Here is a 26,490-nt window from a genome sequence, read left to right on the forward strand (position 1 = left end):
GCACAAGGTTGAGACTCCAGGAGGGACAAGGGTCCCGTAACGGAGGTCGCAAATGCTTGACACCCTTGAGGAAACGAACAATGTCCGGGTGCTGTAGAAGAGAGCCCCCATCGCGCAAGAGCGAACCAAGGGCGGCCACCTGAACCCGCAGTGAATTATAGGCGAGCCCCTTGTCCACCCCCGCTTGTAGAAACTGAAGGATCTGAGGAACAGAAGCCTCTGTGGGTCTTGTGTCCTGGCTGGTGCACCACAGCTCGAACACCTTCCAGACTCGAACATAGGCCACCGACGTCGACGTCTTTCGTGACCGCAACAGCGTTGATACTACCGCCTCCGGGTAGCCCCGGCGCCAGAGGCGTCGCCGCTCAAAAGCCAGGCCACAAGACAAAAGAGTTCTGCCTGATCGAAAAATACCAGGCCCTGATGCAAGAGACGGGGGAGGTGACCTAGCCGGATGGGTCCGTCGATCACCAGCTGGAGCAGATCCGCAAACCAGGGTCGCCTGGGCCACTCCGGCGCGACGAAGATCACGGTCCCCTGATGACCCTCTATTCTGTGGAGGATTCTGCCCACAAGTGGCCATGGTGGGAAGGCGTAGAGAAGAAGGTGTGACGGCCACGGGAGCACTAGGGCATCTACTCCCTCCGCGCCTCGCTCTCTTCGGCGACTGAAGAAACGTGGAGCCTTGGCGTTTCGCGTGGACACCATCAGATCCAAGTGGGGGGTCCCCCACCGCTGGACGAGCAGCTGCATCGCCTCGTCGGAGAAGGACCACTCTCCGGGATCCAGCAGTTGACGACTTAGGAAATCCGCCTGGACGTTGTCCACTCCGGCGATGTGCGAGGCTGCCAGATGGACAAGATGGCGCTCTGCCCACTGCATCAACATCGCTGCCTCAAGCGCAACCTGCGGGCTGCGAGTGCCTCCCTATCGATTGATATAGGCCACGGTGGTAGCATTGTCCGATAAGATCCTGACCTCCCGGTTCCGAAGAAGCGGCAGGAAATGTCGCAGAGCTAGTCTGGCCGCTCTGGTCTCCAGACGATTGATTGACCACTTCGACTCCACCGCGGACCACATCCCCTGCGTGGCACTGTGGTCGCACACTGCTCCCCAGCTGACTAGACTGGCATCGGTGGTTACCACCACCCAATTTGGCAAATCGAGGGACACGCCGCGAGCCAGATTCGCCGGTTCCATCCACCAGCTCAGACTGTTCCTGGCAGGCTGTGGAAGCGGGAGAACCAACTGGTAGTCCTGCGAAATTGGTTTCCAACGGGAGAGGAGCGCCCTCTGCAAGGGCCTGAGATGCGCAAACGCCTAAGGGACCAGGTCGATGGTGGAGCCCATCACTCCCAGGAGCTGCAGGTAGTCCCAGGAGCTGGGATCTGGTAACGCAGAGAACCGCTGTATGTGATCCCGCAAGGAGTGCGCCTTGTCCTGGCGCAGAAAGACTTTTCCCAATCGGGTGTCGAAGGTCGCCCCCAAAAAATCCAAGCGCTGCGAGGGCACGAGGGAGCTCTTGGAGAAGTTCACTACCCATCCCAGGGAGTGCAGGAACTGTACTACCCTGGTCACTGCTGCTTGCCCGTGGGTGAAGGACTTCGCTCGGATGAGCCAATCATCCAGATAAGGATGGACCAGAATGCCCTCCTTCCGAAGGGCTGCAGCCACGACTACCATGATCTTGGTGAAGGTGCGCGGTGCCGTCGCCAATCCGAACGGGAGAGCTGTGAACTGGAAATGCTGGTCCAGGATCTTGAAACGGAGGAGACGGTGATGGTCCGGGCGGATGGGGATGTGCAGGTAAGCCTCCGATAGATCCAGGGAGGCGAGGAACTCCCCCCGATGCACCGCCGCAATCACTGACCGTAGCATTTCCATACGGAACCGGACCACTCGGAGGGACTTGTTGACTTCCTTGAGGTCCAAGATGGGCCGGAAGGAGCCGTCCTTCTTTGGCACGACGAAGTAGATGGAATAGTGGCCCGAGCCCACCTCTCCAAAGGGCACGGGCGCGATAGCACCTATCTCCCGGAGTCTGTCCAGTGTCAACTGCACGCTCTTCTCTTGGGAGCCGAGCCGCAAGGGGAGAAAATGAACCTTCCCTTCGGAGGGCGGACAAATTCCAATGCGTAGCCGTGTGCTATGGTATCCAAGACCCACTGGTCTGAGGTGATCCGCGCCCACTCCTCATAGAAAAACGCCAGCCGGCCCCCAATCCTTGGGACGGAGGAGTGGGCGAGCCTGACATCATTGAGAGGCCTTAGGAGCGGGGTTTCCTGGTCCGGGGGCGGCGCGCGCGGGCCTACGACCGCGAAAGGAGCGCGACCAGGGCTGGGACCTGGGGGCGGAGGGCCGGGAGCCCGTCGGCCTGTAGTTCCTGTAGCGCCGTTGCGCCCTGGCTCTGGTCCGGGAAGAGGCAAACGCTCTAGAAGGACGATATCTATCCTCCGGCAGATGATGAACCGCGTTTTCCCCCAGGGACTTGATGATCTGATCCAAATCCTCCCCGAAGAGAAACTTACCCCTGAAGGGCAGGGAGCCCAGACTCGACTTGGAGGACGTATCCGCCGCCCAATTGCGAAGCCACAGTAGTCGCCACTACCGAAACCATGGATCTTGCCAGGACCCGGAACAGGTCGTACGAGGCGTCCACCCCGTACGCCACCGCAGCTTCTAGTCTATCCTCCTGGGCGGCCTCATCGGCTGGCAGGTCCTGGGACGTGAGAAGTTGTTGCACCCAGAGAAGGCTCGCCCTCTGGGCAAGCGAACTGCACATCACCGCCCGCATACCCAGTGCGGAGACTTCGAAGACCTTCTTAAGAAAAACTTCCAACTTGCGATCTTGCGTATCCCGTAAGGCCGCACCTCCCGTCACTGGTATAGTCGTCCTCTTCGTGACCGCCGACACCGCGGAGTCCACTTTTGGTACCTTGATGAGATCCAGGAAATCCTCCGGTAGTGGATACAGCTTTTCCATGGCAAAGCTGACCTTCAGGGAAGCCTCCGGGGTATCCCATTCCCTAGTGAGAAGCTGTAGGAACGATTCGTGGATGGGGAAAGCACGAGCCCTCGGCCGAAGTGCCGCCAGGACCGGATCCCCTTTCTTCGAAGAAGTGACGACCGCGGGGGCCACTGGAGCGGGTGGATCCGGCGGTGGGTCCAGATCCAATTCTTGAATAATCTGTGGAATAAGGTCATCCAGTTCTTCCCTCTGAAAGAGGCGTAGAGTACGCGGGTCGTCCCCCTCAGGCGTGGCGTCCCCTTGGCCCAAGTCCGGAAGGTCGGGTCCCTGTGCCGCTGGGCCTGCCCCCGCCCCCACTGCCGCGGCAGGGATCCGGGTCCGGGTGGGCGGATGGGGGGCCCCCACTCCCGCCGGGTCGGGGGGGGCCTGTGTTAAAGGCGACGTCCGTGGTATCTTGGCAGGGGGAGGTCCCGCAGGAGCGTCTAGACCCTGCAGGTATGCAGTGTGCATAAGTAGGATAAACTCAGGGGAGAACCCCGGCCTGCTCAAGGGGGCTCCGGAGGAGGGAGAAACCGTTGGACCCTGCCCCTGAGGGCCTTGTTCCGGCAGTAAGGTCGGCGGCGAAACCTCCGCGGATTCCCTGTCCTCCCGCGCTGCCCGAGACTCCTCAGGGCGCTGGGTGTGCAAAATGGCCGCAGTTCCCGCCAAAAATGGCGGAGTGGCTGGCCCGCGCCGCCCGGGCAAACATGAAAGAAAGGAAAATTCGCTGAGGGACTGCAAGGTGCCTTCCCCCCCGGGAAGGCACCGTGCGCAGATGCCCTCATGGGAGATCCGTGACCCCGGTTCGCCGCAGGCCGAGCAACGCGACAGCCGCGGCATCGGGATCCCGACAGAAACAACGCCGGTAAGCAAAAATAAAGTAAAGAAGCCTCGGGGGGGGCCACGAGAAAAAGCGCCACTGCGGGGGGGCCCGAACGGCCTGCACTGCCCGCCGACGGAGGAGGGTGCCGCGGGGGGCCTTCCTGGCCACACGACCCGCCGAAGAATCCCTCCCTGTCCGCCTCAGCAACCCACGAGGAGCTGCAAGATGGCCGCGGACGAGGGAGCAATCACGGAGAGGCCGGCTCCACCGGCGTCCGCGAGGCACCGGTGCTGGGGAGCTGTGAAGAAAAATTACAAGCAAAAAATAAAATCTTCAACTTACCCCCGTCCCCAATCAACCAGGTAGCAGTACAGAAAGGGAGAGAACACAATATAGAGGGTAAGCCACGCCTCCCCAAAAATTGGAACCCTTTTTTTTTTTTTTTAAACTGAAAGCAAAACTTGATCCAAGTGAAAAAGCCAGAAGCCAGAGATAAGGTAAGCAAAGGAGAAGTATATTCTAAACAAATCGGGAGAAACCCTGATTCCCCTACTCGCATCTGCTGGAGTCAGAAGATACTGAACTCCTGCAGAGGGGGTAGTAGTATATATGGTGACGCCCCCTCGAAGCTTGTGCTGACTCCATCTGCTGGATTGGGGACATAACCCACTGTCTGGACTGATCCAGGTACGTACAGGGAATGCAAATTTGCGGGGTGAGTTTGAATTCCTTCTTGGCGATTAGGAGTAATCCTCCTCCTTTTTTCTTTTTGCGGGGAATAAAGAAAATATCATAGATTTGAACAGGGAATTGGTTGATAAGGGGAGTATCAGAAGTTTAAACCATGTTTCGGTCACAGCACAGATTTCCGGTTTGGAGTCGGTTAATAGGTCATGGAGAAGGTGAGTTTTTTGTTGCAAAGATTGGGCATTAAAGAGGAGGAGTTAAATAAGGGACAAGGTAAGGAGATGCGTGGAGGGGGATATGGGAATGGGGTCAGACGCCTTTTTAGAGGGGTGGGGGGGTTGGAGGGGGAAAGGATTGTTTTGAGGGGTATCTATTTTGGTAAGTGGTAGAACAGAGGCATGAAAGCGGTGGCATCATTGACAGGAAAGGGTTGGCAGACGTTTACTGGGGAAGATTAATGAGAGGCAATCAAATAAGGCAGTTTTAGACAGGATGTTACAACGATTAGCAATAAGGGGACGCAAAAAGGGACGCACAAAGGGGCAGGCCCCTTTGTCGCCCACCTTCGGCGCGCGACGCTGGGGAGTAAACAGGCTTTTAAATCTATCGCTGTCGCGGCCTTCTGATGTCAACGGTGCGACCATGGGGCGTTTTTGGAGGCGGCGATGCAGGAGCAATGCCGGCGTATGGAGAGGAAGCAAGGTCCGGGAGGTGAGTGGGATCGAGCAGGCAAGGCCGGTGGTCGGCGTGGAAGCCCGTATGGGGTGAGCGCGGAACAAAAGGAGGCCTTACCCCGACGGGCTTTCAGCGCCGACTGCGCGGGCCCAGTTCACCGCAGCTCTCCGATCCGTCTCCAGGGTCAGATGCAGGGAGTGTGGCGAACATACCCAGATAAGCCTCTTTAACATCACTAAAATCCATCCCTTCCTTTCTGAGCATGCTACCAAATGCTCAATATCTCTTATCACCTCCTCCTCAGACTTCTACAACTTGCTTTCTGCAGGCCTCCACCTGAACTGTCACTCACTGCAATCTATTCCAAATTCAGTTGCACCTCTTCTCCTCCTTCAGTGCTGCTATGCGCACCTAACCCCTCTTCTCAAGCTGCTACATCGCCTCCCTGTCTTCTTCTCTTACTCGCCTGTAAATGCACTCACTCTGCAGCTCCTCACTACCTGTCTTCTCCTCTCTCTCCCTGCATCCTTCCTCATAAAGTCCATTCATTGGTCAGGTCACTCTTATCTGTGCCCTTCTCCTCCACCACCAACTCCACCTTGCTGCACAGAATGACTGGAATAGGTTTCCTGAGCCTGTCCATTATGCTCCCTCTCTGGCCGTGTTCAAATCCAGTTTAAAAAAAACCTCACCTTTCTGAAGCTGCTTACTTAAGCCAGGGCTTCCCAAACTGTGAGTCTGGACCCCAACACCTTCAGCTGTGGTCACAAGTGCCTCAAATGCACAAGACACAGCAGCACTATTAGTAGTGGGAGGCAGCGTGGGGCCTGTGAGCCTGCTTGTGCTCACAGGCCCTGTGGTGGTACTGCCTTTGCATGAGCTTCCGTGGTAACAGGAAGCCCTGCACGAGAAGGGACAGGGCCGCTGCAGGGCCTCTGAGCCTGCATAACCCACAGGCCCTGTGCTGCTCCTACTGCTTGCAGATCACTGTTAGATATGGGAGCAGCCATGAACGGAGGGCAGGGCTGAGTGTGTATGGATCAGTGCAAATTACCACTGCTCCTCTCTCTTCACCCACCACTGAACCTGCCCATCATCAATCTGCCCTCTCGTCCCACCTGTTTTCATCCACCTTTTGGCCCAGGCCCAAAGGAAAATGTTGCAGCTGAGCCTGGCCAGGGGATGGTTGCAGGAGGGTCTATTTGAAAGGAGGGATGAGATGCAGGAGAGGTTGGAGGGTTGGATAAGGTGGAAGGTGAGGGGTAATGACAGAAGATGAGCCGAGAGATGTAAAAGGAGTTGGAGTGTGGCTGAGGGAAATGTAAGGAAAGGCAGGAGGGGAGGAGATGAGGATGGGAGGTGAGAGAGGGAATGCAGGATTAGTGAGAAGGGAATGGAGAATAGGGTGAGAGGGAGGGGATGTCAGAGGATCAGTTGAGGGTTATAAGAACATCTTGCAGGTGATAGAGGATTAGCTGAGGGGACATGAAGATGGATGGAGGGGGTGAGAGAGAGGCTGGGAGGTAAGAAAGGGGATGGCGGGATAGGTGAGGAGGGAATGGGGGATTGGGTGAGAGGGAAGAGGATGGGATAGGCTAAGGAGGTGAGAGGAGTGGAGGTAGCAAAAGGGGCTCAGCTTGAATACCAGAAGGGTGAGAAGGAATGATTGTAGGAGGGGGACCACACCCCTGGGAATTAGTTTGGGTCATTCTCTGGGGTCATGTGAATTTTCAAATACTAAAATGGGGTCACATTGGCCATAGATTTCGGAAGCCTGCCCTAAGCACTTCTCTAAACAGTTATCCAGATAGTCAGTGGGTGACGTTACGTTTCTGGGGAACTTAGCCGGATAAGTAGCAATATTCAGCCTTAGCCATTTAAGATAACCAGATAAATTAGACTTGGCCCATAGCAGGTCTAGAGTTAGCCAGATAAGCTTATCCTGCTTATTTTAATACTTATCTGAATATCCCAAGCAAGTGAGCTGGATAAGTCTTCTCCGGCAAACTCACAGAGCCGGATATATTTTAATATTAGGCCTCCCTTAAATTTTAAAGCACCACTAGACATTCAGTTACACTGAATCACAACTGCCCGCTAGCTCTGAGAATGAAAGGGCTCTTTACCTTGGTGGTTGGCGAGCACATCTTTCAGAACAAAATACTGCCGAAGGAAGCTGAGGTGCGAACATTTTCCCTCTCCCACAGGAGCAGCCTCTGGTTTTGGAAACTTCACGGCCTGACACCTGAGAGTAAGAGAGTGACAGGGATTATTCTGGGAGTCCCCGGGGAGAGAGATGGGACAGAGATCTTCTAACTGTGCCCTGGGGAAAGGGAGGGGCTTATTGCTGACAGAAGGAGAAAACAGAAAATATTCTCCCACAATGTTGCCTTTATAAATCATTAAATGAAGGAATATTCACTCTTCATGATCCAGAGCAGAGCACCGCCCTGAACAAGGGATGAACAACTCCCTGGAACTGAGGGTCTCATAATCCAGGATCCTTCTGTTTTCTGGGAATTAAGGTGAAGACTATTCTGACTCTCCCAATCTGAGACCTTGTTCAAGACAGCATTCAGTTGGGCCAGTGACGTTTTCCAATCCTTCCCCAATGGGTGCAGCAATGGATATTGTCTGCATGCACAGAGTAACATCTTTTCAGCTCTCAAAGCAAAAAGGTCAGAAGATAAACAGAGATGTTAAAAAGGGCAGGAGACAACACTGCTCATCTTCTAAGGAGGAGAGGTCCTGACTCCTGCCCTAACGAAAAAGAACAAAGCCATCATAAGCTCCACCTGCAATGCCCAGTGCTGCCCATCAGTCTCAGAGTGCTCCTTGATCAGGGGCATTCAGTGCTGGTAATAATTTATAATAAGCTCCGCCTGCAATGCCCAGTCCTGTCCGTCAGTCTCAGAGAGCTCCATGATCAGGGGCATTCAGTGCAGGTAATGATTTACAATAAGCTCCGCCTGCAATGCCCAGTATTGCCCGTCAGTCTCAGAGTGCTCCATGATCAGGGGCATTCAGTGCAGGTAATAATTTATAATAAGCTCCGCCTGCAATGCCCAGGTGCTGCCCGTCAGTCTCAGAGAGCTCCATGATCAGGGGCATTCAGTGCTGAGAATAATTTATAATAAGCTCCGCCTGCAATGCCCAGTATTGCCCGTCAGTCTCAGAGAGCTCCAGGATCAGGGGCATTCAGTGCAGGTAATAATTTATGATAAGCTCCGCCTGCAATGCCCAGGTGCTGCCCGTCAGTCTCAGAGAGCTCCATGATCAGGGGCATTCAGTGCAGGTAATAATTTATAATAAGCTCCGCCTGCAATGCCCAGTGCTGCCCGTCAGTCTCAGAGAGCTCCATGATCAGGGGCATTCAATGCAGGTAATAATTATAATAAGCGCCACCTGCAATGCCCAGTGCTGCCCGTCAGTCTCAGAGTGCTCCATGATCAGGGGCATTCAGTGCAGGTAATAATTTATAATAAGCTCCGCCTGCAATGCCCAGTGCTGCCCGTCAGTCTCAGAGAGCTCCATGATCAGGGGCATTCAGTGCAGGTAATAATTTATGATAAGCTCCGCCTGCAATGCCCAGTGCTGCCCGTCAGTCTCAGAGTGCTCCATGATCAGGGGCATTCAGTGCAGGTAATAATTTATAATAAGCTCCGCCTGCAATGCCCAGGTGCTGCCCGTCAGTCTCAGAGAGCTCCATGATCAGGGGCATTCAGTGCAGGTAATAATTTATAATAAGCTCCGCCTGCAATGCCCAGTGCTGCCCGTCAGTCTCAGAGAGCTCCATGATCAGGGGCATTCAATGCAGGTAATAATTATAATAAGCGCCACCTGCAATGCCCAGTCCTGCCCGTCAGTCTCAGAGAGCTCCATGATCAGGGGCATTCAGTGCTGAGAATAATTTATAATAAGCTCCGCCTGCAATGCCCAGTGCTGCCCGTCAGTCTCAGAGAGCTCCATGATCAGGGGCATTCAGTGCTAGTAATAATTTATATTGTTTTATGCTCACTCTCCACGGGTTTTCTCTCTCTAATGTTATAGAGAGTGAGGATAGTAGGGTGAGGTGAATAGGAAAGCGGGTAAGACCCCAGGACAAGGAGTGTGAGAGCAGGTCTTTCTCCCATCCTCTCCTCAGTCACTGGGGAGGGGCAGGTCCCACAGTGACATTACAGAGCTGCTATTTCATACAGAACGAGAGCAATCAGAACAGAGCCGTACCTGCTCAGGGTGGCCTTTGCATCCTGGAGAGAAGAGAGAAAGAGAGATTATTACTGTTTATATTATATGGACTATACTGCAGTCATTATAAACACTACAACTTCAGGCACACGGCTCTGTGCAGTCTAGTTCCAGGTTGTTTGCTGAGAGAAAATAAGTATTGTTTCCATTTCATCCTGCTATGCCAGTCCAGTCGAGACAAGTGGATTATGTTCCCCTGCCAGCAGATGGAGGCCAAGCGCACAGCTTTCCTTTGTGACATTATCGCCACTTTACGGAGGTGGATCAGCATAGTGAAAAGCCAGTAATCTCTGCCGCCAGCAGATGGTGGTGCAGCAGGATTTCTCCAGGCACTGATGGATTCTCGGGCCTGGTCCTTGGTTTGCACAGGACTGCGAGCCCATTGAAGATGTCTTGGGCCAAGCTCCTGCTACACCAGAAGAGCGAACCCATCCTGCAGGTTCCCAGTCCCTGAGGGGAGAGAGACTTCCCATAGAAAAATACCCAGGGAAGCTTTAAGGCAGAATCTTCAGCTTTACAATGAGGATGCTCACTGCTCGCACCCCCTCCTCCGTCTCTGCTCCAGAACAGGTTAAAGAAAAGAAAGAAACGGGGCCTTTTAATCAGAGCAAGTTCATCCAGAGAGGCTGAGACAGACTTCAGGTAAGTACCTGCTGGGGGACTTTGTTTTTCAGTGGGATTCAGTGTTTCCTGTATTGCACAGCTTTGGGGGAGGTGCCAGGCCTGCACCTGTGAGAATTTGAGCTCGGCTGCCACTGCTGGGCCTGCGGCATGAGCGGCAGTCCAGCATCTACCACAGGAATGCATATGTCATTTTCAGGCTATTTCTAGTGGATCCCCCCCAGGAATCTGAGCTTTCGGTGCCTTTCTTATCTGCAGGAAGGAGCCCTGGCCTGCACCATGAGCGGTGGCCTTATCAATGTGTTTTTCTCTGGAGTTTACTTAGGGCAGGCTGGCGGCCATGTTAAGTCCTTCACCTCTGGCTGGGTCTGTATTACAGCAGCATTGTTTGAGGATTCGGAGGATTTTAGACTCCCTCCAGCTCTGGTTTTCTTGGAGGCTGCAGTATTTGAAGATTTTCCTTTCTGGATGACTCTGCTTTGTAAACCATTTCTCTGGATCTCTTTATATCTTTCAACCTGTCTTTCTATGAATTGCAGAAGCCTGAAGCCAGGAGGAGGCCTTCCGTTGGCTTGGTTTCACTTACAGATCCCAGCCATGCAATCAGGTTCCCATGAAATGGAAACAAATAAATAAAACTTGCTATGATTATCTGTTTCCTAGCCCGGAGTTGGCACGGGAGTAGCCTGAGGTTCGGCCTGAATCGCTCATCTGAGGGGGTGGTGCCTTCAGAGTGGAAGGTGCAGTTGTGCACCTTTTTTCATGAGGATGATAGCATGGCCTTAGGATGATACCTTGCTTAGGTTATCAGAGGCTAAGATTGCGGCCTGGTTGGGAGTCTATTATTACAGGACTCGAACGTCCTCTTATTTTGAGGACCTGGTGCTTTGTATGGTGTCCCCGAGTAGTGACCTCTGAGGTGTAATGACCTTTGGCAAGCTGTGCCCTCTTTCCCAGAAAACGGCTCAGCACTTATTCCAGTAGCCTTGGTTAGCCACTTTCTCTATCTTCTTGACTACCAGGCACACCCCTGTCCCAGCAGAAAGTGCTGTTCTCCTGGGGGTCCCCAGGACGGGCAAATTGAACTCCCAGTAATCCTCATGGCTAATGCTGCGAACACTTTTGTGCAGGTGAAGAGTCTCACATGAAACTGGCATTCGTTTTGGATGGCCTTTATGAATTTTCAGTGGCTTCAGCCTGCGTGTCATTGCTTTTGTTCATTTCAAACAAATGCACGTCCCTATTGGGAATCGGGCAAAGTGGGGCCCAGTCCATTCTGGAGTCTGGGGATTTGTAATTCCATCTCACCTTCAGTAACTCCACGGCGGGCTGCTGGCACTTCTCCTCTATCTCTGAGATCAGTTTCTGGAGAGAGGAGCTTAGCTCTTCTAGCTGGCTCACATTATCCCTGATTTTCTTTACAATCTCCTTCTCTTCCTGTTCCAGCCTTGAGAGATGGATCTGCTGCTCCTCATTCAGGAACTGGTGCAGCTCCTCAAACTCAGACAGGATTTTCTCTCTCTTGATCGCTGTCTCACACTACATTCAACAGATAAGAGCAAAGAGAAAAAAATATCCCTGACACTGACAATATATTTTATTGCATGCAACAGTGGAGCCTGTCCCTGCAGTAAAGAGAGACACAGTCTGTGCCATTGTTTGTATTATTCGGAGCTTTATGACAAGAGAAGTTGCAAATCATCACTCCTGGGAATCAGCTGTGGATTTAACCCTCTGGCTGCCCCTAGGCACAGATTGCTAGCTGCCCTTCCTAATCTGTGCCCAGCCAATGGGAGTGGAATATTTCTCTTAAATTCTGAATTGTAGCTAATCTTCGTAGGGTCCAACCTGGATGATGTATCAGCTCTTTTCTAATATACAGACACAGCGGCACAGGAATGGTTGCTGGAGCTGCTTTCAGTGACAGAATGGTCTTCTGGTGGCAGGGCAGCTGCTCCTAGGCAGTTACCTACACCAGTGCTGCCCAACCCAGTCAAATTGTCAGGATATGCACAATGTATATATATATATATATATATATATATATATATATATATATATATATATATATATATATATATATGAGATAGATTTGCATGCTCTGCCTCCATCGTATGGAAATCTCATTCATCCTTATTCATTGGGGATATCCTAGAAACCTGACTGGCTTGGGGTGTCCTGAGGGCTGGGGTTCAGAACCCCTGACCTGCTCTGCCTATTAAGAAGTCTGCGCCTGCTGGGAACTCTCTGGGTTTTCACCAGGTTTCCTGAAATGCTCAGGAAATCTCTGGGCGCCGCCCTTCTTCTCCTGTCGTGTGCACCCTGCCTATGAGGAAGGAAAAACAACAGGAGGGGAGGGGCTGGATTAGGGCCTAGAGTATCTCTTCTCTGGCCACTCCAACCTCAACCCCTCCCCTTCTGTTCAATGCACAGGAGAGGAGGGGGAAGGACAAAAGAGTAGGGGGGAGGAACAACAGGAGATCAGGGGCTGGATTAGGGCCTAGAGTATCTCTTCTTTGCTCTGGTCACTCCAACCTCAACCACTCCTCTTCTATTCCCTGCACAGGAGGGGAAGGGCCAAGGACAAAAGAGAAGGGAGGAGGAACAGGAGAGGAGGGGCTGGATTAGGGCCTAGAGTATCTCTTTACTCTGGTCACTCCAACCTCTACCCCTCCCCTTCTGTTCAATGAACAGGAGGGGAGGGGGAAGGACAAAAGAGAAGGGATGAGGAACAACAGGAGGGCTGGATTAGGGAGCAGAGTGACTCTTCTCTTTATGCTCCAGCCTCAGTCCAACTCCCACCCCCTCCCCTCCTGTTCCCTGCATGCTGCAGCAGGAAGCACAGGGTTCTTCTTTGCTGGGGGAGATTCTTTGTAAAAGGCAGAGGGTGTGTGCTGAGGTGAGAGAAAAGGCAGAGTGCTGGGTGTGGGCCTGAGGAAAGGGGAGTGTTGGGATTGGGCCGGGGGATGGGGGAAGTGTGCTGGAGGGAGGAAGATAGAGAGAGAGAATGTGTGAGAGAGAGGGTAATGTGGAGGACTGGAAGAGAGAAAGTAGATGAGAACCACCCCTCCCCATGTTAACCCACTCCAAATCTTAGGAGTGATCACAACTCAAAATTTCCCAGGTATGGGTGACCGTACAAGGGGAAGGGGAAGTGAGAGAGGAAGAGTAAGATGAGAGTCGGAAGGAGAGTGGGAGAGATGAGGTGAGAGTAGTGTAGGGGTTAAAAAGCAAGGGAGGAGATGAAATGGAAAGAGTGATGACAGCATGGAAGAGGGGAGAGCAAAGGGGAGGTGAGTGCAGGAAAAGAGTGAGAGAGCAGTGGAGCAGGGGAGGTAAGAGTGAGGTCAGAGAGCAAAGGGTAAGGGTGTGAGAGAGATGAGAAGAAGAGGGGGGTAAGGGATACAGCAGTTGTGGTAATGAGCTGCAGGGCTGACGAAGGCTCTGCTGCTAATCCTGTCTCCCTCTTTCTCTATCACCCTGGGGGTGGGTTCCCCTCACTGGGCCCAGTTACATCAGCCCCCTTGAAGGTAGGAGGGTGGGAGTGCCACTCGGCCTGGCTCTGTTTTTGTTTAAGGTGAGCGGGAGGTCGGGGGTTTGGCCCTCTCTGTCTAGAACTTTTTTTAGCGTGGATTCTGAGTTAACTCCAGCTTTAGCATGGGTTTTATTACATCGGCCCCATGGGAAGGGGATCACCCAGCTCACAAAGCCCATGTGACAGAGAATCAGGATTGTCTGTGGTCCTCTCTCCTCCCAGATCCTAAACCCAGCACTCACTCTCTCCTTCCTACCAGGACCTGTGAGATGATTCCCCTCTAGCGTACGCTGACCCTGTGAGACAGGAAGCTGAGTGCATCACGCACCAGCCATTTTTATTGTTCCTGCTGCAACAGCCACTGTATTAAACTGCTCTTCTTTCTTGGGATCACGCTCAAGGGCTCATTGATAAAATGAAAGTATTCTGACGATACAGAAAGCAGGATTTTAAGTAGAAAGATCCGCAGAAAGCAGATTGAGGTAAAAAAAATATTCTGGGTGCCCAATATAAATGCACAAGATAGACAGTCCGGTCCGGGTATATTGTGCCGGTAGCGGGAGAAAGACATTCGTACTGAGCATCCGTTTTCCTAACCCGCTGACTGCCACCTCTCCTGTGTGCCTGATGCCGAGGAGGCGCTAGGGACGCACAATATTTCCTAGCGCCTCCTATTTAGCGCGATCCCCTCATTTAATTAATGCATCGCACGCCCAGGAGAGGTGGCTGGGCTGCTTAGGAAAGCGAGCGCTCAACATTGAGTGCCCATTTTCTACGCACAAATATTGCATCAGCCCCTATGTATGTGAGGCAGCTGGAAGTACCCCAGGCTAGCATCTGCACAAACAGGCCGATGTAGCAAGGTGCCTGCAGCCGAACGGACAGCTTTACCCACAGCTGAACACACATTTTGTGAGCGTAAACCTTACTGCAGATACAGCAAGGAGTTTTACTCGCTCAAAACTCTGAGTCCTGTTTAGCAGCCTCGCATGGAAATCCCATGCTAGTGAGGGCATTAAGCATTACTCCCCGATAGGGTTGCCAATGAGCTGCAGAATTTCAGGACAGATGGATCCAGTCCTGGTTTTACCCCACTGCATGCTGGGACTTATTCTGATTTCCCTATTGAATTCCCTAAGAAAAGCAAGACTAGCAGGGGAGTAAAGCCAGGACTGGATCCACCTGTCCTGAAAATCTGGAGCCCGTTGGCAACCTTACTCCCTGATGCAGAGAGGTGCGCTTGGCGTGACCCCAGGTTTATTAAATTTTGAGCACTGCTGTGCTGGCACTTAAAACTATAAAACAGAAGTCTTCCCAACTCTTCTGACACTTTGCTGGCCAGAGAGCTGGATAAGAACTGACCTTTCTGGCTATCACTTTTTTATTTTATTTATCTTAAATATTTATGTACCGCTTACAAAATTTTTCCTAAGTGGTTTACAATGAAAGTTTCATAATAAAAAACAATACTAACACATTACAAATCATCAGACAAAATCTAAACCAGTTAAGAATAATAAAAAATAGCCACTTATCACCTTAGATATTCATGACAGAATATTTACTGCAGCCACAAGGTTACCTTTTATTTTCATTGAATTAATTATAGTTAGCTGCATCTAAAGAATTTCATAAGTTTGATTAAATAAAATAGTTTAAAGCAACTTCCTAAATCTAATTTAATTTCACTCTCAGCACGGTCTCTATCTTCCCCTGTCCTCCCATCCACACCTAGAGTTAAAATGTGGCTTGGCCTGTGCAGAACGCACATTTTAGCTCAGTATAGGCACTTTTTATCTCCTGATGCATTAGCATATCATTAGATTGATGCATTGGCAGTTTAAAAAACTTATACCCTGTGCAGTAAAACTTTGTGCTAAAATCCAGCGCACAGTGCCATGATTGCATCGGCCTGAAAGTGAGTTGCTAAGCAGTATTCTCATTAATCTTACTCATGCTACTTCCAATTTGATAGGAGCAATGACCGTACAGAAACCCGCTCAGACAGAGACACAGACACCCACCTTCAGCTTCTCAGCTTTCTTCTCTTCACTGGATTTAAACGCCTGAATCTCTTTCAGCTCCTTCCTCAGTGGACCCAAGTGGTTTTCATATTTTTCCTGTGAATATTAAACAGATCTAATTGAAAAATTTGAATAGTATGTTTGATGTTATAAATCAGGATTAAGTGGCTCTCAGATCCTCCTGTCTTATACTATAATTGGCCCAAGAGTGACACATCAGGATGAACATTGTACAAGGGGGCTTCCTTGAATCCTAAGCCCTGGGATCACAGGCTGTGGCTTTCTCTCATCCAGCCCCTCCCCAGGATGGGAGGAATGAGACTAGAGCACAGGACACAACAGAAGAGAAAAGAAATTGCTCTGCTCCTGTTTCTCCTAACCAAGACCCATATCTTCTCCAACACTCCCTAAGCTATAGGACTCCATGCTGAATGCTCTCATTGCAGCCAATCAACTCAATACGGTTCAGAACTTGCGTGACTGGCTGGGGAAACTGCTGCTCACATAAGAACATAAGAAAATGCCACACTGGGTCAGACCAAGGGTCCATCAAGCCCAGCATCCTGTTTCCAACAGTGGCCAATCCAGGCCATAAGAACCTGGCAAGTACCCAAAACTAAGTCTATTCCATGTAACCATTGCTAATGGCAGTGGCTATTCTCTAAGTGAACTTAATAGCAGGTAATGGACTTCTCCTCCAAGAACTTATCCAATCCTTTTTTAAACACAGCTATACTAACTGCACTAACCACATTCGCTGGCAACAAATTCCAGAGTTTAATTGTGCATTGAGTAAAAAAGAACTTTCTCCGATTAGTTTTAAATGTGCCCCATGCTAACTTCATGGAGTGCCCCCTAATCTTTCTACTATCTGAAAGAGTAAATAACCGATTCACATCTACCTGTTCTAGACCTCTCATGATTTTAAACACCTCTATCATATCCCCCCTCAGTCATATGTTCTCCAAGCTGAAAAGTCCTAACCTCTTTAGTCTTTCCTCATAGGGGAGTTGTTCCATTCCCCTTATCATTTTGGTAGCCCTTCTCTGTACCTTCTCCATCGCAATTATATCTTTTTTGAGATGTGGCGACCAGAATTGTACACAGTATTCAAGGTGCGGTCTCACCATGGAGCGATACAGAGGCATTATGACATTTTCCGTTTTATTCACCATTCCTTTTCTAATAATTCCCAACATTCTGTTTGCTTTTTTGACTGCCACAGCACACTGCACCGACGATTTCAGTGTGTTATCCACTATGACACCTAGATCTCTTTCTTGGGTTGTAGCATCCTCCATCCACCCTTTGCATTGGAAATTCCGCAGGTTTGTGGTAGGCAAGGCTCACTATCAATATGGGGTCCTTCTGTTCGGTCTCTCAGCGGCTCCGAGAGAGTTTGGTGATAGAGGCGGCACGTCTACATCACTAAGGGATCTGTGTCTTCCCATATCAAGATGACTGCCTGGTGACAGGGCCTTCCCAGGAGATAGCGTTGGATTCCAGGGACAGGATGATTCACCTTCTTCAATCCTTGGGATCCCTCATCAATTATCCCAAATCAAACTTTATCAAAGGATAAAATTCATCGAGGCTTGGATAGACTCTCTGGAGGAAAGAGTGTTCCCTCCATCCAGAAGCATTGACTCAGGATCCATCAGTGTCCTCAAGCTCCATCTCAAGTGATTCTGATGGTCCTTGGCCACATGGCCGTGGCAATTCCTCTCATCCGTCTCAACATGACACCTCATCAGTGGGGCCTTGGTTCGCAATGGGACCAGTTAATTCAGCCACTATCTTTTTCAGTGGTGATAACTAGCATGATGTGGACATTGCTCAATCCTGCTGTTCTAGAAGTGGGATCCACCCTTTGACCTTTATCCTATTAAGTGACTTTGGTCACCAACGCATCTACGAAAGGATGGGACACCCACACAGGTTCCTCTCAGACTCCAGGAACATGGTCCATGTCAGAACATACTTTTTCTTCAAATTAATCTGTTAGCGTTACGGGTCATTCAACATGTCCTAAGAGTTACTTACCCAGACTTATGGGGATATGTAGTTTTAATTATAAGTTTATTTACTTGTCATTGGATAATTTAGATCTCTTTGGATAGCTAGAGAATGTTTGTTTTATGCAATCTTAATTTGTTTTCGTGTAGTTTATATAACTGTATTATTGTGAAATATGTAATGAATGTTTTTCTTGGATTTAGTATGTGAGTACTGTATTTTGTAATTATGTATTTATGAAGTGAATTGCATTGATGGCATTATGTGGATTTGGGGTATATCAAATAAAATAATACAGAAGAATAGTACATAGGCCCTGCACATCCCAACTTTGACACAAGGCGCTTGGCCAAAAGAGCTTATGCTTAGATCTAACTTGCCGTGCCATCCTTTGGCAAAATGGCCTGGCCTGTGAGATTCTACCAAACCTGACATGCACAGCACCAAAGTGCATACTCTTCTTTTACAGATGCCCATCCACTCCCTGCAGTTAAATCAAAGTGTAAGCTCTCTGGGGAAGGCACCTTCAGCAGAAGAATATGCCTGTCAGTGCGGCACACGTCAACTCTGTGCACAATCTTTATAACACACTTAAAGCCATCAATGCAAAGGTGAGCTCAAGGGGAAAAGAGTTAAATGTAAAAAAACATTCTGCGGGCATGAAGGTGCTGTGTAGGGATCTACAGCAGCCTGGCTTCTTCTGTTTGCCCAGTAGGAGGGTCCAGTGTGATATTTATAGCGTTGTCTTTTCATAAGTAATGTTGTTGCTGTTTGAGGTCTGAGAAGTTAGTGCTGTTTTGGTAAGGCAGGTATGCTATAAGGGTTCCGAGTGACTTTTTCACAGGGTTTTGTGTTGCTTCATAAATTATCTGGTAATGGAGGGAGTTTGTGTTACCAGGGGCGGCTCAAGGCAAACTGCTGCCTGAGGTGAGGGAAGAGATGGCGCCCCCTGCCCCCCTCTCTGCCCCCTTACCCCTCCCTCCCCTTCTCTCCCTTTCCCACACGCACCCTCACATGTGCTCTCTCTAACCCCCCCCCCCCCGGTTCGCATTCTCTCACTCTCACACACTCTCACACACACACCTCCACACTCACTGGGACCTTCATCTTCGCTGTGAGTGGGACGGGCTCTGCTCGCAGCTCACCGGGCCAATCATCTTTGCGCCGCTTGCGGGACGCTGGGGGTCTCCAACATCTTTGCCATTTTCTGCGCAGGAGGGGGGAATTATACGCAGCACTATCCACCGGAGGCCCGCGGGTCCTTTTGTTGTTTTGGCAGCAGGGTGAGGCGGCCGCTGGAGGGGTTTAGAGAGGCAGTCTGTGCAGCTTCCAAAGTTTGCCACCTGAAGTGACCGCCTCACCCTGCCTCATTGTAGAACCACCCCTGTATGTTACTGTTACTGAGATAATAACAAAATATGATTTTTTTCTATGCTTTCAGTCGTAGGGAGAAACACCCGAGTTCAGAGCAGCCAGCCAATTCAGAGATTATCTTCAACTAATACAGCATCAATGTCTTACACGGACATGATTTCTGAAAGCTTTGCATTACGTGCCTGCGTGTGTGTGTGTGTAATATATATCTGTATACATGTCTAGCTATCCATCTCTCTCTATATATGAAACAAGTTTGAAATTTAAAGGGCTTGCTTTTACTGGATTGTTCCAGGAGGTGGGGTCATAATGACTACTGAGCTTCATTATCAGAACCTCAACGCAGGGACAATAACCCTGAAAGTTATATCACGGGAAAGGTGTACAAGGAGGGAGGATCTCTTAGGCTGCCTCATCCCCCTCCCACAATGACTTCACGCCACACTGTCTCAGCCTGCATTGGCTGGAGGATAGAAAATTCCTCATATGGCATTTATATCAGCCTGTGTGGGCTTGAAAAAGATAGAAATATATCTGCATTGGGCCCAGGGGCTGGAGGAATGGAGCAGTGGCCTGTGTTGGGCAGCAGCGCAGAAGGACAAGGCATCATACAGCTCCCTCATCCGCAGTCAGCACAGAGGAGGAAAGCTGCAGCAGTGGGTCAGCAGCCTCAGGGTAATGGGGCGGAAGATATGGAGGAGATTGCTAGGATTGGGGAGGAGAGGGAGCGTGCTGGATAATATGGAAATAATAAAAGGATCCATCCACAAAAGACTGCTCAGGGACAATTAGGAGGTTAAAGTGGCCCCGCCAGGACGCCCTGGGACAGTAAAGATCCTGATACCCACCTTGTGTTCCTGCACAGCCTCCTCTATGGGGATCAGGGAGAGAGATCTGTGACCTGGGACACACTGTGATAATAAAGATACTGACACTTACGTTGTATTCCTGCACAGCCTCCTCTATGGGGATCAGGGAGTGAGATCTGTGACCCTGGGACGCACTGTGATAATAAAGATACTGACACTCACCTTGTAATCCTGCACAGCCTCCTCTATGGGGATCAGGGAGTGAGATCTGTGACCCTGGGACGCACTGTGCTAATAAAGATACTGACACTCACCTTGTATTCCTGCACAGCCTCCTCTATGGGGATCAGGGTGTGAGATCTGTGACCTGGGACACACTGTGATAATAAAGATACTGACACTCACCTTGTATTCCTGCACAGCCTCCTCTATGGGGATCAGGGTGTGAGATCTGTGACCCTGGGACGCACTGTGATAATAAAGATACTGACACTCACCTTGTATTCCTGCACAGCCTCCTCTATGGGGATCAGGGAGTGAGATCTGTGACCTGGGACACACTGTGATAATAAAGATACTGACACTCACCTTGTATTCCTGCACAGCCTCCTCTATGGGGATCAGGGTGTGAGATCTGTGACCCTGGGACGCACTGTGATAATAAAGATACTGACACTCACCTTGTATTCCTGCACAGCCTCCTCTATGGGGATCAGGGAGTGAGATCTGTGACCCTGGGACGCACTGTGATAATAAAGATACTGACACTCACCTTGTATTCCTGCACAGCCTCCTCTATGGGGATCAGGGTGTGAGATCTGTGACCTGGGACACACTGTGATAATAAAGATCCTGATACCCACCTTGTATTCCTGCACAGCCTCCTCTAGGGGGATCAGGGAGTGAGATCTGTGACCCCGGGACACACTGTGATAATAAAGATATTGACACTCACCTTGTATTCCTGCACAGCCTCCTCTATGGGGATCAGGGTGTGAGATCTGTGACCTGGGACACACTGTGATAATAAAGATCCTGATACCCACCTTGTATTCCTGCTCAGCCTCCTCTATGGGGATCAGGGAGAGAGATCTGTGATCCCGGGACGCACTGTGATAATAAAGATACTGACACTCACCTTGTATTCCTGCACAGCCTCCTCTATGGGGATCAGGGAGTGAGATCTGTGACCTGGGACACACTGTGATAATAAAGATACTGACACTTACCTTGTATTCCTGCACAGCCTCCTCTATGGGGATCAGGGAGTGAGATCTGTGACCCTGGGACGCACTGTGCTAATAAAGATACTGACACTCACCTTGTATTCCTGCACAGCCTCCTCTATGGGGATCAGGGTGTGAGATCTGTGACCTGGGACACACTGTGATAATAAAGATACTGACACTTACCTTGTATTCCTGCACAGCCTCCTCTATGGGGATCAGGGTGTGAGATCTGTGACCTGGGACACACTGTGATAATAAAGATACTGACACTCACCTTGTATTCCTGCACAGCCTCCTCTATGGGGATCAGGGTGTGAGATCTGTGACCCTGGGACGCACTGTGATAATAAAGATACTGACACTCACCTTGTATTCCTGCACAGCCTCCTCTATGGGGATCAGGGAGTGAGATCTGTGACCTGGGACACACTGTGATAATAAAGATACTGACACTCACCTTGTATTCCTGCACAGCCTCCTCTATGGGGATCAGGGTGTGAGATCTGTGACCCTGGGACGCACTGTGATAATAAAGATACTGACACTCACCTTGTATTCCTGCACAGCCTCCTCTATGGGGATCAGGGAGTGAGATCTGTGACCCTGGGACGCACTGTGATAATAAAGATACTGACACTCACCTTGTATTCCTGCACAGCCTGCTCTATGGGGATCAGGGAGTGAGATCTGTGACCTGGGACACACTGTGATAATAAAGATACTGACACTCACCTTGTATTCCTGCACAGCCTCCTCTATGGGGATCAGGGAGTGAGATCTGTGACCTGGGACACACTGTGATAATAAAGATACTGACACTCACCTTGTATTCCTGCACAGCCTCCTCTATGGGGATCAGGGTGTGAGATCTGTGACCTGGGACACACTGTGATAATAAAGATATTGACACTCACCTTGTATTCCTGCACAGCCTCCTCTATGGGGATCAGGGAGTGAGATCTGTGACCTGGGACACACTGTGATAATAAAGATACTGACACTCACCTTGTATTCCTGCACAGCCTCCTCTATGGGGATCAGGGAGTGAGATCTGTGACCTGGGACACACTGTGATAATAAAGATCCTGATACCCACCTTGTATTCCTGCACAGCCTCCTCTATGGGGATCAGGGAGTGAGATCTGTGACCTGGGACACACTGTGATAATAAAGATCCTGATACCCACCTTGTATTCCTGCACAGCCTCCTCTATGGGGATCAGGGTGTGAGATCTGTGACCTGGGACACACTGTGATAATAAAGATATTGACACTCACCTTGTATTCCTGCACAGCCTCCTCTATGGGGATCAGGGTGTGAGATCTGTGACCTGGGACACACTGTGATAATAAAGATACTGACACTCACCTTGTATTCCTGCACAGCCTCCTCTATGGGGAGTAGGGTGTGAGATCTGTGACCTGGTGTTACACTCACTGGTCGCGGGGCTCCGCTTACCCTCCAAATCCTCCCTGACGCTGTGCCCGGTCTCGAGTCCCTGGCTGCGGCCAGCCGTCTCTCCGCTTGCAGTCCATCCGTCAGTACCCCATGCCGCCTGGATCTCCTCTGCTCTGTTTGCGCAAGGAGCCATCCTCCTCCTCAGCACGGGATCTCCATACGCAGGCATGATTTAAAGGGCCAACAGCGGGAAATCACTGGCGGCTTCATGAAATGATGTCATTGGCCCTGGCCTACTTAAGGCTCTCCCAGGCTGCCTACGGATGGCTTGGCAACGAGTCTCCTTGTGCTGAATTCCTCGTGGGTTTCTGCGTTCATGCTCCTGAGTATCCGCTCCTGTGTTCCTGCTCCTGTTCCTGCCTTCCAGTACTCGCTCCAGCCTCCCAGTTCCCGTGCCAGCTTCCTTTGGACGAACCTCCCTGGCTTTGACATTTGGATTGGATCTCACCGTGGCTGCTTGCCTCCTGCCTCTGACCTTCGGACCGGACCCACATTGACTGCTCGTCGCCTGCCTTCTGACTCTCTGCTTCGCATGGCCGTATCACAAGATCCTCCTTGCAGGGGCCCACCTAAGACCAGACAGCCCCGTACCCAAGGGCTCAACCTGTGGGGAACGAGGGCTGGTAGTGGCGAAGCTCCAGCTGGCCCCTGCTCTCCTCCAGCCTTGCCTCCTGACGGTGCTGACCTGTCCCCCTCAGGTAGCGACAACACCATCTCGGGCCAAGGGTCCACAGCTTACATCAGATCTGCAACACCTGGGACCACTGTAATAATAAAGATGCTGACACTCACCTTGTAATCCTGCACTGCCTCCTCTATGGGGACCACACTGTGAGATCTGTGCTCCTTTCCTTCCTTACAGATAAGACAGATCGCTTTCCAATCCTCTGTGCAGAACAATTTTAATTTCTCTTCATGCTTCTGGCACAGAGTTTCCTCTCCTTTTCTCTCTGACATCTTTTTCACCCTTTCTATCAGATTCCGCAGCTCCCAGTTAGGCCTGAGGTTCCTCTGCTGAGATGTTTCTCTGCACTTGGGACAGGGGAAGTTTGTATCTAAGCCCTCCCAGGCCCGAGTGATGCAGGAGCGGCAGAAGCTGTGGCCACAGTCTATGGTCACCGGGTCTATAAAATAATCCAAGCAGATGGAACAAGAAGCTTCCTCCACAGAGACTCCATGCTGCTCCCTGCAGCCACGCTCCTGAGAGAAGTGCAGACTCTACTTTTACTTTCATTTCTACTCTAGCAGCCTCCCAGAAAGGGAGGGTCTCTCTCTCTCTCTGGAGTGTGCTCTATTGAAAATTATTTTTCAAGCTGTGTTTCTGGTTTTACTACACCTAAAACTTCAGAAAAGCCAACTTGTTCCCCTTTCACCACTGTGTTTCACTGTATTTTTACATCGTGGAGAACTTTTGAGAGATAAACTCAATAAAGGCCTGTTTTGGTTCACCTACAGTTTTTCTTCTGTGGAACTGAGAACTTTTGGAAAGTTTGGAATAGAATTTAGAAGCAGTCAGACAAGTTATGAAAGTGGCTGGTTCTTTCTATTCGAAACGTATATCTATACACACACACACTGAGAAGGAGAACTGCTCTCAATTTCTGAATATAAATATCATGATCTGTGCTTCAGTAAAGCCGGTGAAATTCTTCTATGCATAAAACAAGCCTGGGATCTGGGGGCATTTGTATCTGATGATCTCAAGGAGGTGAAATAGGTGGATAAGATGATAAAAAAAACCCAGAAAGGTGCTTGGGTACCTAGGGAGAGGTGATAATGCCCCTGTATAAACCCCTAGTCCACATTTGAACGAGCCACTCCTGAATTCATACAAAACACATACATAAGCCCTCAAATAGCCACTCCTGAATTCATACAAAACACATACATAAGCCCTCAAACCAATCACTCCTGAATTCATACAAAACACATACATAAGCCCTCAATCCAGCCACTCCTGAATTAATACAAAAAAACATACATAAGCCCTCGATTCAGCCACTCCTGAATTAATACAAAACACATACATAAGCCCTCAAATAGCCACTCCTGAATTAATACAAAACACATACATAAGCCCTCAATCCAGCCACTCCTGAATTAATACAAAAAAACATACATAAGCCCTCGATCCAGCCACTCCTGAATTAATACAAAAAAACATACATAAGCCCTCGATTCAGCCACTCCTGAATTAAGACAAAATACATACATAAGCCCTCGAACCATCCACTCCTGAATTAAGACAAAACACATACATAAGCCCTCAATCCAGCCACTCCTGAATTCATACAAAACACATACATAAACCCTCGAACCATCCACTCCTGAATTAAGACAAAACATACATAAGCCCTCGAACCAGCCACTGCTGAATTAATACAAAACACATACATAAGCCCTCAATCCAGCCACTCCTGAATTCATACAAAACACATACATAAGGCCTCGATCCAGCCACTCCTCAATTAATACAAAATGCATACATAAGGCCTCGATCCAGCCACTCCTGAATTAATACAAAACGCATACATAAGCCCTCGATCCAGCCACTCCTGAATTAATACAAAACGCATACATAAGCCCTCGATCCACCCACTCCTGAATTAATAAAAAACACATACATAAGCCCTCGATCCAGCCACTCCTGAATTAATACAAAACACATACATAGACCCTCAATCCAGCCACTCCTGAATTAATAAAAAACACATACATAAGCCCTCGATCCAGCCACTCCTGAATTAATACAAAACAAATACATAAGGCCTCGATCCAGCCACTCCTCAATTAATACAAAATGCATACATAAGGCCTCGATCCAGCCACTCCTGAATTAATACAAAACGCATACATAAGCCCTCGATCCACCCACTCCTGAATTAATACAAAACGCATACATAAGCCCTCGATCCAGCCACTCCTGAATTAATACAAAACACCTATATAAGCCTCGAACCAGCCACTCCTGAATTAATACAAAACACATACATAAGCCCTCGATCCAGCCACTCCTGAATTAATAAAAAACACATACATAAGCCCTCAATCCAGCCACTCCTGAATTAATAAAAAACACATACATAAGGCCTCGAACCAGCCACTCCTGAATGTATTTATTTATTTATATATTAGCTTTTTTATACCGACATTCGTGGGTACATCATGCCGGTTTACATATAACTAAAGGAGGAAAATACCAAAAACAGGGAGGGGGAGGGGAGCAGCTAGGAAGTAAGGAGGATGGAGGAAAGGGTTGAAAGAAGGAATTAATATAGGAACAGTACCTGGCAGGGAACAAGGTACAGAGATGAGTGAACCATCTGATAAGTATTATATACAACATTCTAAAAATTATACACTCAAAGGACTAAGTACAACATTGAAAATTATGCAATCAAAAAGGTAAGGGGTCTAGGGGGCAGGGGGAAGGGGAAAATATACAATGCTACAGAATTGTGCAATCAAATCACGGCACAGGGAAAAAGGGGGAGGGTAGGGAGGGGATGAGAGAAGGGGTAGGCACTATATACAATCATGCCAGATTATACAGTCAACAACATGGCAAGGCAAAGGGGGAGATGGGGGGGGGGGGGGGGAGGAGAGACAGGGGGGGAAGGGTTAGGGGGAAAAGGACTAGGTAGGGTCCAAATCAGGATATGCCAGTTTAAAGAGCCATGTCTTAAGCCCTTTTTTGAATTTTCATGAACATGATTCTAATCGGAGGTTAAGTGGCAGGGTGTTCCAAAGGGTGCGGCCTGCGATGGAAAGGGCTCTTTGGTGGAGGTGAGATGTGCGATTCTGAGGGTGGGGGTGTAGAGGGTTCCTGTGAGTGCGGTTCTGGTGGGATGGTTGGAGGAGTGGAAGCGAAGCGCATCCTCAAGCCAGAAGCGGTTGTCATTGTGCAGGGAGTTGTGAATAATGGTGAGGGTTTTGTATCTGATGCGGGAGGAGACGGGTAGCCAATGGAGTTCCTTAAGAAT

At 49.9% G+C, this 26,490-nt stretch overlaps 1 protein-coding gene across 1 annotated transcript in view; it reads right to left on the bottom strand.

The window, feature by feature from the left end:
* LOC115083400 (E3 ubiquitin-protein ligase TRIM39-like) overlaps nt 1-26,490 on the bottom strand; it is a 41,433-nt gene that overhangs the window by 12,848 nt on the left and 2,095 nt on the right. Inside the window, exons 2-6 of the mRNA XM_029587205.1 lie at nt 23,300-23,707; nt 15,621-15,716; nt 11,370-11,600; nt 9,420-9,442; nt 7,319-7,437 (exon numbers count right to left, since the gene is read on the bottom strand). Of these exons, the coding sequence (XP_029443065.1) occupies nt 7,319-7,437; nt 9,420-9,442; nt 11,370-11,600; nt 15,621-15,716; nt 23,300-23,707 (877 nt within the window). The remainder of the gene's footprint in view (nt 1-7,318; nt 7,438-9,419; nt 9,443-11,369; nt 11,601-15,620; nt 15,717-23,299; nt 23,708-26,490) is intronic.

Source organism: Rhinatrema bivittatum, chromosome 2 (genome assembly GCF_901001135.1).
Source record: "Rhinatrema bivittatum chromosome 2, aRhiBiv1.1, whole genome shotgun sequence".
In the NCBI taxonomy this organism is placed as follows: Eukaryota; Metazoa; Chordata; class Amphibia; order Gymnophiona; family Rhinatrematidae; genus Rhinatrema; species Rhinatrema bivittatum.